The sequence below is a fragment of the Rhinolophus hipposideros genome (assembly GCF_964194185.1).
Source record: "Rhinolophus hipposideros genome assembly, chromosome: 9".
Taxonomy (NCBI): Eukaryota; Metazoa; Chordata; class Mammalia; order Chiroptera; family Rhinolophidae; genus Rhinolophus; species Rhinolophus hipposideros.
The window spans coordinates 50681462-50694145 of record NC_138055.1 but is presented as its reverse complement, the minus strand read 5'-3'; the positions used below and the strand labels follow the sequence as shown (position 1 = coordinate 50694145).

Below are 12684 nucleotides of genomic sequence, written 5' to 3'. Positions count from 1 at the left end.
TAACCTTAGGCTGTCATTGTGAAGCCTGGTTGACTACAATAGCCTCCTTAATAGTCTCCTTGCCCTTCTAGTCCATTCTTTAAAGCTATAATGGTCTTCCTAATCTGGTATAAATTGTGACAAAAACAATTGAACCCAGGTCTGCCTGACTCTGGAGCTGGTAACCCCATCCTTCACACTTTGCTGCTCCTTATTCCTACATATCACCAGCCGCTCTAGATTCAACCTTCTATATATTTCCTAAATATGTCTATTTCTTTCCATTGCCATTACAACTTCCTTAAATCAGCTTATCATCTACTAACCAGCAATCTTCTAACCAGTCTCTTTGCCTTATGTTCCCCCATCCCCAACTCTGTTCTATCTATTCTCTCTGCACACAGCAATCAGAAGAATCTTTCTGAAATGCAAAGTTCATTATTCCTCTTTCCTTTAATGGCTTTCATTGAATTTAGAATAAGTTCCTTTCATAATTGATTATTTGCATAGTCCTCCAGCCTCATCATTTTCTAGTCCCCTTTTCTAACACGTTATGTAACAAACCGTAACAAATCACCTTCAGTTTCTGAAACTCACCCAGTTGTCTATGCATTTGCATATACACTCTCTTCCCCATTTATACCTACTACTATTTATTTTTCAAGACAGTCCCAAGTATCACCTCTTCCAGGAAGTCTTCCTGCATTCTCTACACCACACTATCCCACAAAGACCTGGAGTTTGTCTATAAAAGCTGAACATGTACATGCCCTATTACCCCACAGTTCCACTCCTAGCAGAAATACATATGGCAGAAATTTGTAAATATATTCACCCAAACACATGTACAAGAATGTTGGAAACAATGCAAATATTCATTAACATTGGGAAATGTATAAATTATGGTATATCCATAAAATGGGGTACTACACAGCAATAAGAACAATTTTCAACTGTATTCAATGGTATAAGTAAATTTCACAAAAATATTGAATGAAAGAAGTCATATATAAAAGAGTATATTCTATTGATATAAAGTTCAAAAACAGGCAAAATGAATCTATTGTGCTAGAATTCAGTGAGGATTACCTTTGAAAACGGATAGTGAGTCAGTAGTGGAACAAGGGGAAGGCCCTTCAGATAGTGATAATGTTCTGTTTCTTGATCTGCATGCTGGTCACATTAGTAATAATGTTAAGTTTGCAAAAATTCATCAAGTTGTACATTTATGATTGGTGAAAATTTATGTATATATGTCATCTTTCAATAAAAAGTTTTCAAAATGAAGACTAAAAAAGAAAAAAGGCTTCTCACTTGGTAAACATAATTATATGTGAATTGTATTTCCCATTCAGTGGCATAACTTGAAATTCTGGGTTGCACTTGGAGAATTCTATTCTCATACAATACCACCAGTGTATAATGCTGTTGTCAGTAGGTTCCAAATTTACATCTCCACCCCTCTAATCCTGACCTTTATCTGAGCAGTGCCAATCTCAGATTCCCAGTGGCCTCCAAGACTTCTGCCCTCAATCCTTCTATCACCTCAAACAGTGCAACATTCAATTTGTAAAATCACATCGACTGATTGGTCCTGCCCTCAACACCCTCTCCATAACACAACACACACCAACACATTTCCTACTTAAACTTGCATCTCCTCTCCAAGTCCCTATTTCTGTAAAGAGCACCATTACCGTTTCATTTTCCTAGTTCTTCAGGTTCCAAAGTTTAAGGGTTAATTTTGACTCTTTCCTTTTTAACCTCATGTCCAACCAATCACCACTGGAATTCTTCCTTTGGATGTTCTTTTCTATTATCTCTTCCTATCCATTCCCACTGTAATTACTATGGTCTGACACCTTCTGCTTAGAGTATTGCAATAACCTCCTTATTGGTCCCCTTAGCACATGTCTCTTTCCCTATTCCACTTACCTGTCAGATTAATTTTATAAATATGCTGTTCCCTTCCCTTTATTCTTTTTTTCCCTAAAATTATAAAGGCTTCACACTGTCTATGGAAACAAGCCCAAACCCCTTCAGACTGGAGTTCAAAATGCTTTGTTAACTAGCTCCACTCTCCCCATAAAACACATTACTCATAATTCCTTTGCATGCCCAAGTTAATTTCTTTGCTAATATTATATTCCCTATTTAAAGTACAATGGTATCAGATGATTACTTTTAATTCACTTTTGTTTCTCCTTTTTATTTTCCTTTTCCTTTGTGGGAATATCTTTATGAACTCATGGGTTTATATTGTTAAAAGTTTTATTATAAAAATTGCATAAATACAAAAATGCATAAAACACAACTTTACAGCATAACAAATAATTATTAAGCGAACATTCAGTTTTTATATCCCTTTGCCTCCCTTCTCACTATCAAAATCAACTCAGGAAATGATCTGAACTTTAATGTAACTTAAAAAAAATATGTCCTCTCGGAGATTTTTAAATATAAGCTTTACTTCTATTATGGAATTGAAAGAGCCATATTAAGGATTTGGGATCTTCATCTTAAAACTAACAGGCAGCCATTGATCTGATTTATGTAGTAGAGTGACATAATCTATTACATTATATTATATATACACGATCACTCTGGCTGTTGTGTGGAGACTGGACTGGGCAGGGGTAGAAATGAACATAGAGAAAATATAAGGGGACACTGAGTTTGTCCAGACAAGAGATGATGTACTTACCAGAGTAGAGGCAGTAGCGATGGAAAGAAAAGAATAAGATTTGAGACACATTTAGGAGGTAAACTTGACAGGACATAGTGACTGAGTCTATGGTGGTCAGAAAGGAAGGGGAGATGTCAAGAATAATTCTCATTTTGGATGTAAGAAACCAGTTGTATGCTGCTCCATTTACTGAGCAAAAGAACCTTGTAGGAGGTGCGTGTTTGCACCTAGTAAAGACAACTCGTTCAATTTGGGATACCTGTGAGAAATCCAGCCAGAGATTGAAAGTTTATGACATAATCTGGATCTAAGAAGAGATGTCAAGAAGTCATTAGCGTACGGAAAGGATCTGCAGCCTTCGGAATGAGTGCACTTACTATCCACTAGGAGTGGATGAAATCGCATAGAATCAAATGAGGAAAAGGTCTAGGACTGCTCCTTGAGGAACTTCAACATGTGAGGATTAGGAGAGGAGAAAGAAACAGCAGAGACCGAGAAAAAAACAAAAAATGTAGGAAAGAAACCCAGAAAATGTAGTTTTTGAGGCCAAGGGAAGAAAGTGTCTCAAGAAATAGGTAATAGGGGGGTGGGAGGGAGGTAGACAAAGGTAAAGGGGATCAAATATATGGGGGTGAAAGGGGATTTGACTTTGAGTGGAAAACACAATGCAATATACAGATGATGTATTATACAAATGTACACTTGAAACATAATTATATTAACCAATGCACTCCAATAAATTCAGTAAAATTTTAAAAAAAATTTACAAAGTGAAAATAAAAGAGAGATAATAGTCAATTGTGACAAAGCTTTCACAGGTCAAAAGGAACTAAAAAGTATCCAATGGATTTAGCAACAAACATGGAAGGCATTTGGTTTTAAAAAAATGGTAGGAGCAGAATCCAGACTGGAATGGATTTAGGGATAAATAGGAGGTGAAGAAGTAGGAAAAAAGTGTTAGACACCTCTCTTGTTTCCTACATAAGTTATGATCCAACCCCCCCCCCCAACACACACAAACACATGCCATTCTGAAACCTATATACATGTACTTGTTTTATTTCTTTAATTAGATTGGATGAGTGTGGTGAAAAGAGACCATGTTACTACCTATAAATTCTCATAGTATATAGAATGGTCCAGGGCTTACTGTGGACACTTAGTACATGCTTATTGTATAAAAAAATGTAAAATACTTTATTAAATACTTTTAAATTACTAATCATGATAATAATGAAAATAATGAAATTAAACAGAGAAGCTGTTTAATTCAACAAACATGTATATAACGTCTACTGTATGCTAGGCACTTTGCTAGTGGCTAGGAGTCACAAATTCATGGAGAAGAGGCATAGACACACAAATAAATAATTTAAATTCCACAATATTATGAAGGAAAAATGTTTTAAGCTAATCTTACTGTGTACAAGAATGAATCCATTAGTAGAATATTTATTCATGTACACTGATATAAGTTAAAGAAATTGGGGGCCAGCCCGGTGGCTCAGGCGGTTAGAACTCCATGCTCCTAACTCCAAAGGCTGCAGGTTCGATTCCCACATGGGCCAAAGGGCTCTCAACCACAGGTTGCCAGTTCAACTCCTCGAATCCCGCAAGGGATGGTGGGCTCCGCCCCCTGCGACTAAGATTGAACACCGCACCTTGAGCTGAACTGCCTCACTGATGGCTCAGTCGGTTGGAGCACCGGCTCTCAACCATAAGGTTACCGGTTCGACTCCCGCAAGGGATGGTGGGCTGTGCCCACAGCAACTAGCAACGGCAACTGAACCTGGAGCTGAGCTGCGCCCTCCACAACCAAGACTGAAAGGACAACTTGAAGCTGAACGGCACCCTCCACAACTAAGATTGGAAGGACAACTTGACTTGGAAAAAAGGCCTGGAAATACACACAGTTTCCCAATAAAGTCCTGTTCCCCTTCCCCAATAAAATATTTAAAAAGAAAAAAAGAAAAAAGAAATTGGCAGTAATAATGAGAAGTGAACTAGTAAAAACATTTTTGGGGGGCCTCCCATAATTTGCATACTATTAAATCAGATGAAGAACAAAAAGATTAGTTATTTTCCCTGCTCTCCCATTTATATATTTAAGATTATCAGTGCTCAAATAGTCTATTTCTGACCTAGATCTTATTGTTACTTATGCCCAAGGGGAGAAAAAAAATCCTCATTTACATAAGGAACAGAATGGCTCTGAGATAGAATTACAAAGAAGAATCAACTACATGAACCCTTCTCTCTTTGATTTAATTCTCAGTGTAAATGGCATAAGAAATTGAGGCTATTGGAGAAATGACATATTTCTTTTATACTGTAAAGAAAATAAAATTCAAGACTACCCTTCATTCCCAAAATGAGATTGTACACTTTATCAAGGTCCAGCAGTGTCTGATTTATTTCATTATTAAAATTTTGAAAGAAGTATTTTCAATGAGCTACTTATTTAATCCTTACACTCCCCCATGGCATTTTATTCTTACTTTTGTTAAATGGACTTCTGAGTTCAGAAAGAAGCATTCAAGTTGTCCTTAATTTTCCTGTGTTTTTACTGAAATATACTTTTGTTTTCTAAAGAAAGATAAGATGATGTTGAAGATTATTTTTCCTATGAAATGTGCAAGAAGTGAATCATTTGTGTGTTGGTTTTTCCCCCCTAGGGAAGACTCTACTGCAGCAAATGTGAACAAGTAAAGCAGAGCTGTGGGTAGCCGGCTAGAAAAATCCACGGCCACTGCCGTCACACCACAACCTGCAGCAGCTGTCTCAAGTCCATCCCTCCCACGCCGGGCTCTGCCTGTCAACCCAGCAGGAATGAATGCGCTCTGCGGAGCACTTCAAAAGGTGCTGCAGACCCTGAAAATCTGTCACTGAAAGCCGAAGGGAAAATACAAATTTTCAACTTTGTGGTCATAACAAACCTCTTAACCTTTGAAAATTCATTAGCAACGTCAGGTGGTACCCAGTTCAGAGTCTTAGTCTGCATAGCCCTTCCTTGTTGAAAATGGAGCCTTTCAAAGTAGCAAAAGAATGTTACTGCAATCCATTTCCTAGGGGGTGAAAGCAAAGCCTTTTTGTCCCAAGAGGCAATTGAGCAACCACCAGTCTCTAGTTGAATAGCCAGCGTGTGAGGCTGGCTGCAATTCCCACAGTTAGAAGCCTAATCTCGGAGGAGATTTACCAAATTCAGATAAGAACAACATAAAAAAGAAATGCAGTTATTGAGCTGACATCACAGACTGGTCTGTAGATGGAGGCAACATTCCAAAATAGTCTTCTTTTTACATTGTGCAGCTCTCCTCCTTTTAAATTTGGTGTCAGTTATTGTTTTCATTCCAGGAAAAAGAACAATGCAGAATATAACCGCATGCACAGGTAGTATTAGCTTCTGAACTCAATTCTTTCTCTTTATATTTTCTCAGTTCTATATCAGGAAACAATGATTCATTTTAAGGGAAAATACACTACATAAACTACTATTACATAGACTTCTGGTAAAGGAATATTTCTAGTAAAATTATTTACAGTATGTTAATTAGAGCGTAATTATTGCCACGTGAGAACTACTTGTGTGCTTCCATATTTAGTATGGTTATTCTTTCCATCTTCCGTTTTTGTTTAGCTATTTGGGAAGGGGTACAAAAGATCTGAAAATAAAACTTGAACCTGAGAAACCCTTTTGGATGACTTTACTATTAAACTTTTTAAAAACTAAAACAAACAAACACATTTACCCCAGCCATTTGAAGCACCATTCCCCTCTTCTCTCCTACTTTATTTTTAAAGCAATTATCGATGTTGGCTCCTCACGGAATGTGGTCGAGTTTAGTATGGACTTTAAGGGAGAGACTGGAGCAATTTTCCATTAAATATTTCATCTGAACATAAATTCTGCGACTGAGAGTTGGGAAAAAAACCTTACATTGGTGATTTTAGTTGTAGTTTGAGGTTTAAGCAGCATAAAATCATCCCAGCCTCTGTTCTCTTTCTTCCCTTTTGCACCCCCTCCTCAGCCCCACCCCACAATGGATGCTCCGCTGACTGTTTTCGCTCCGTCTCTTTGTCTGAAGGATGCAGTCTATGGATGCTAGGGAAAAAGGGGTGGGGGAGAGATTACCTCATCCCATGTCGCTTGCACCAATCACCACTCTTCTGTCGTGGCTTCTCCGGGCAGATTGAGGGGTCTGGACCAACAGGAAAAGGCCCCAGCCCATCCCCATGGTGACCGAGTTGTATATAGGGAGCCGCATCCACCCATGTGCCGCAGGTTCTCTTACATCGACCGCCTAAGAGTCGCGCTGTAAGAAGCAACAACCTTTTCCTCTCAGCCATCCACCCGGCAGCCGCAAAGCAGCAACCATGGTAAGAAAGACTGTGTTCTCTCTGGTGCTCTGTGGCCATTGGGTGGGGTCAGCCCCCCACGGTCTGCTTGGAAAATCTTAAGCTCTTTTCCTTTACAACTTCTTTGGGTCAGGGTAGGTCGCCTTACGCTTTGTCGGAGAGGTTAAGCGTTGTGTGCCCCAAATCCTTGAGCCTGGCCGCTGCCGCAGTGCGGGGTGCAAGCAGGAGCCCGGCAAAACTTGCGCCCGGGGCGCGGCAGCACCGTGGGGGAGAACAAAGGCGGCGTGGAGGCGGGTGTCCTGCGAGGCTTTCAGAGGCGCCAGAAGCCCATCTGTGGGCGTTGAGAGGGTCTGGAGCAGGGAGAGGGGGCCGCGGCGTCTCCTGCCGGCCCGTGTACGTGCACACTGTGTTCGTGTGAATCGGGGAGGCTCTTTATTCCCCGCGTTGTTCCCCAGGGGCAGGGAGAGGAGGCGTCGCCCCTGAAGGTCTGGGGTCTGTGGGTTTAGCTGGGAGGGGTGGGGAGAGGACGACGGCTGAGACAAAGCGGAGCCTTGGGTGAGTTTAAAAAAAAAAAAAAAGTTCCCTTGCCGGTTCGTTGGCATTTTAGAAAGATACCCGCGTATTAACGGGAAAAAAGTGGTTGGTTTCTGTTGGAGCCAGCGGCAGCCGGCGTCAGGGCGGCGCGGGGCGGAGTTGTTTGTCTCGGGCTCCTCTGGCCTGGGAGCCACTGGGCGGGGCTCGCTCTCGCTAAATCTCTTCTGTCAGGAGAAGACTTTGAATGTCTTTCGTCGTTGTACAACTGTAGGCCTTAAAAGGTTTTTCATTCACTGCTAAAACTTGGATGAAATGTTTTTTTTTTCTTGAGAAGCAAAATCACAATTCACTTGACAAGTCCTTTAAGGTCTGGTCCGGGGCTACCCAGACCTGGCGGACTTCATTGTGTGTTTGTCTGTCCCGGCCACATGTTCACTGAGAAAGACCACTTTGTGAAGCGGGGTACCCTGACGCTCAGGACCCAGGGAAACGCCCCGCCCCCCATATATCAGTGAATAGACAATGGATAGACAATGCAAGTTGTAGCCACAAAGACCATAGAGTAGAAAATACCTATTGAATGTGATGAGTATGAACATTCTGTGGTGGGTAGAGAGAATCGAACCAATGAAAATACGTACTGTTTTGTTTTAAATAAATATTTAATTATCCTTTCACTGGACTTTCTTGTTTGTTTGGTAGCATCTCATGTGATAGTTTGTTTCCAATTTAGGAACTGATGTTTTAAAGATACTCATAATTTTTCACTTTTCTACAGTGGAGAAAATTCTGGAGAAATTTTTTAAAAGTAATGAAATTAATACAGACAAAGAAGAATTACACTCTGTGTCCAGCTGTCTTTTGTTCGACCGAATTTCATTAATTCATTTCAATTTAGGCGTATGGTTCCAGCCTGGCTCAGAGGAGGGAAACTGGCAGAATGGCACAATGAGATCATGTGGGTAGTTTCTGGAAATAGAGCTTGCTCTGTTAAATAATGTAGCAGATAGCACAGGCTAGCACCAGGCACAGCAAATACAGCAATGCAGCAGTGCAAGGAGTCAGCCCTTGCTTAGCTTCCAACCCCCTAGTACAGATGGGTTCTGCAGATAGACTGCAAAAGGGTGTGGCTTCTAGCCTCAGCTGCAATACAGATGTCCATATGGAAATACCAAGTCATATTTAGAAGAAATTCTCATCTGTATTTAAAGGGGAAGGAGGTAGTAATATTGATTCCAATTAATAATTGAATTAAACTTCATTCTACAGAATCTGTGTTTTGAATGTTTTTTTAAATATGAAATATCTTCTATTCAAGCATGGCCATGGGAACAATAGGCTTGCACTCTGCTCTGTACCGTGCAACAATTTTCAGGCCACGCCCACCTGCAGCTTTTGTAGCAGGTGCTTTTCCTTATTGTGTTAGGGATATGACCTCAAATAAATTTGAAGAATACCTGTATATAACTAGAAACATTTATAGAAATCTACAAAAAATTCAAAATGGTAACACAACCTAATTTTACAATTTTTCTCTTTTCCTTCCCACAGCGTGAGTGCATCTCCATCCACGTTGGCCAGGCTGGTGTCCAGATCGGCAATGCCTGCTGGGAGCTCTACTGCCTGGAACATGGCATCCAGCCCGATGGCCAGATGCCAAGTGACAAGACCATTGGAGGAGGAGATGACTCCTTCAACACCTTCTTCAGTGAGACAGGCGCTGGCAAGCACGTGCCCAGGGCAGTGTTTGTAGACCTGGAACCCACGGTCATTGGTGAGTTGACCTGTCACCCAAGTGAGATCCTAGGGATCTGGGACAGGATGTGTGTCCTGGGGGCTCTGTTGATGCCCTGGGGTTGGGCAGGTTATGCGGGTTGTTGGTGATGGGTGTCTGCTTTGTTTCCCTTTTCCAGATGAAGTTCGCACTGGCACCTACCGCCAGCTTTTCCACCCCGAGCAGCTCATCACAGGCAAGGAAGACGCTGCCAATAATTATGCCCGTGGGCACTACACCATTGGCAAGGAGATCATTGACCTCGTCTTGGACCGAATTCGGAAGCTGGTGAGTACCAGTTTGAAATATACTTAAAATGGGGTGAGGTGATTCATTGCAAGTTTAGTGAAGAGACCAAACTATAGCGTTCATTCTTTGGTGCATGCCCAAATGTGAGATGCACTGCTCACTATGTTAACTGAAAAGCATGCCGATGTTGAAGAATTACATTTTATTTTTTCTTCCTTCACAGGCTGACCAGTGCACAGGTCTTCAGGGCTTCCTGGTTTTCCACAGCTTCGGTGGAGGAACTGGTTCTGGGTTCACCTCCCTGCTGATGGAACGTCTTTCTGTCGATTATGGCAAGAAATCCAAGCTGGAGTTCTCCATTTACCCAGCCCCCCAGGTTTCCACAGCTGTAGTTGAGCCCTATAACTCCATCCTCACCACCCACACCACCCTGGAGCACTCTGATTGTGCCTTCATGGTTGACAATGAGGCCATCTATGACATCTGTCGTAGAAACCTCGATATTGAGCGCCCAACCTACACTAACCTGAATAGGTTGATAGGTCAAATTGTGTCGTCCATCACTGCTTCCCTCAGATTTGATGGAGCCCTGAATGTTGACCTGACTGAATTCCAGACCAACCTGGTGCCCTATCCCCGCATCCACTTCCCTCTGGCCACATATGCCCCTGTCATCTCTGCTGAGAAAGCCTACCACGAGCAGCTTTCTGTAGCAGAGATCACCAATGCGTGCTTTGAGCCAGCCAACCAGATGGTGAAATGTGACCCTCGCCACGGTAAATACATGGCTTGCTGCCTGTTGTACCGTGGTGACGTGGTTCCCAAAGATGTCAATGCCGCCATTGCCACCATCAAGACCAAGCGTACCATCCAGTTTGTGGACTGGTGTCCCACTGGCTTCAAAGTTGGCATTAATTACCAGCCTCCCACTGTGGTACCTGGTGGAGACCTGGCCAAAGTACAGCGAGCTGTGTGCATGCTGAGCAACACCACAGCTATTGCTGAGGCCTGGGCCCGCCTGGACCACAAGTTTGACCTGATGTATGCCAAGCGTGCCTTTGTTCACTGGTACGTGGGTGAGGGTATGGAGGAAGGAGAGTTTTCTGAGGCCCGTGAGGACATGGCGGCCCTTGAAAAGGATTATGAGGAGGTTGGTGTGGATTCTGTTGAAGGAGAGGGTGAGGAAGAAGGAGAGGAATACTAAAGTTAATATGTCACAAAGGTGCTGCTTTTACAGGGAAGCTTATTCTGTTTTAAACATTGAAAAGCTGTGGTCTGATCAGTTAATTTGTATGTAGCAGTGTATACTCTCATACAATTACTGGCCTATGCTTTAAAACACGACACTTTGTTACAGATCCAACCTGTCCATTTCTCTGATGGATTTGAATAAAGTATTCCCTGTCTTAAATGAGTTCAGACTTGTGTTTTCTATTTGGATGTCTGAAAAATTTTATGTATTCAGTACATTGAGAAGAAAGAATTAACTGTTGATGTGGTATATACATACATTATGAAATGACTATTTTACATTGTCTTAGTATATTATAAAACTTATAAATTATGAAATGTATATCTAAATACTATAACATCCATGCTATTCTTAAGTGTTGACTCCATGACAATAGTTACTTAGAATGCTAATACTTTTTAGAATTGATATTTGCTAACACACTGCCAAAGGACTGATTGGCTGCTGAGTGTCATACAACTAACAGAAAGTGGTGAGTATTCCAAATGCATCATCAGGTATTACAAGCTTATTTTCATGCCCTCTCATCTCCTTGGCATGTGTCTATCATTATGCTTCCTCTACCCTGGGTTCTCAAAAGAATTCTGCTCTGTCCAACCATCTGTTCCCCATACTAGACCTATTTATTACTTTCTTCCAAACTTATTTTTAGCAGAATGTGACAATGGAAAAGCTTGATAGCGGAACTTTCCAGAACCCTGGGGTAGAGGCGGAGGAGCGGCGGCTGCCCAAGGTGTGCACAGCAACGCGCTCCTTCCCGCGCCCCCACATTGGCCTCGGCCCTCTCACGGGCTGTCAAAAATGGTGAAAGAAACCACTTACTATGATGTTTTGGGGGTCAAACCCAATGCCACCCAGGAAGAATTGAAAAAGGCTTACAGGAAACTGGCCTTGAAGTACCACCCTGATAAGAATCCAAATGAAGGAGAAAAGTTTAAACAGATTTCTCAAGCCTATGAAGTGCTCTCTGATGAAAAGCTTGATAAATTTATTCACTGTGTTAATTATACAGAGGGTGCCAAAAAAATGTATACACATTTTAAGAAAGGAAAATACTTGAAATTGTAGTCATATATACCAATAACAAAAGATACAAGGCATGTATATACATTTTTTTGGCACCCCTGGTATATCTGAATTTTAACTCCAAGAATATTCTTTTTTTTAATAGGGGCTATCAACTTCAAAGAACAAACGTAATCTTGCCTGATACTACTTGTATGAGGTACCTAAGATAGTCAGATTCATAGAGATGGAAAGAATAGTGGTTATACTAAAGACTGGGGGAGAAGGATATAGTGGAAAGCTATTTAACAGATAAGAGTTTCAGTTGGAATGATTTAAAAGTTCTGGAGATGAACAGTGATGATGGTTGCAAAATAATGCAAATATAATTGATATTGAATTGTACACTTAAAACGGGTTAAAATGGAAAATTTCATGTTATGTATATTTTACCACAAGTTAACAAACAAACAATGGAAGTAGAAATGAAGAACTGAAAAATGGTTACCTATAGGGGGAGGGAACATAGTCCAACTAAACTTTGAATGTATTTGTTGTATCGTTTTATTATAGAAACATGTAACTATTACAGTATTATTATAAAGAATTAAATCAAGGTAGAAAAACATCTCTAATAATTCAGCAAAATGAAGCAAATGAACCTAACCAAGTATCCAGTTAGTGTCTTACCTACTAACTGGGGAATTATTTCATGAGACTTGAAAACAGTCATTTGACAGTATATCCATACTGAGATGTATTTGAAAGAAAAAAGAAACTCCAAAAAAACAAACAAAAAAACCTTCAGTAATCATGCTGCTAGTAATAATGTTGATATTATTTTGAAAC

The 12684-nt window shown here is 40.8% G+C and overlaps 2 protein-coding genes across 6 annotated transcripts in view; one reads left to right on the top strand and one right to left on the bottom strand.

The window, feature by feature from the left end:
- The window catches only part of TUBA1C (tubulin alpha 1c), a 121047-nt gene that overhangs the window by 62673 nt on the left and 45690 nt on the right, over positions 1-12684 (bottom strand). The window contains exon 1 of one of the 5 annotated variants that reach the window (XM_081058322.1): positions 6798-7427. The exons of the other annotated variants lie outside the window; for them this stretch is intronic. The gene's annotated coding sequence lies outside the window, so the exon portion shown is untranslated. Of the gene's footprint in view, positions 1-6797; positions 7428-12684 lie in introns of those variants that run through there. 5 annotated transcript variants of the gene reach the window in all.
- Positions 6902-10992, top strand: TUBA1A (tubulin alpha 1a). The gene is made up of 4 exons (XM_081058315.1): positions 6902-7042; positions 9107-9329; positions 9469-9617; positions 9802-10992. Exons 1-4 carry the CDS (start codon positions 7040-7042, stop codon positions 10780-10782), a joined length of 1356 nt encoding a protein of 451 aa, XP_080914441.1. The 5' UTR covers positions 6902-7039; the 3' UTR covers positions 10783-10992.

Bases quoted from the DNA above. Each gene is read 5' to 3' on its own strand.
- TUBA1A (XM_081058315.1), top strand. The intron at 9,330-9,468 runs GTGAGTTGACCT...TCCCTTTTCCAG, and splicing joins CCTGGAACCCACGGTCATTG to ATGAAGTTCGCACTGGCACC. The intron at 9,618-9,801 runs GTGAGTACCAGT...CTTCCTTCACAG, and splicing joins TGGACCGAATTCGGAAGCTG to GCTGACCAGTGCACAGGTCT.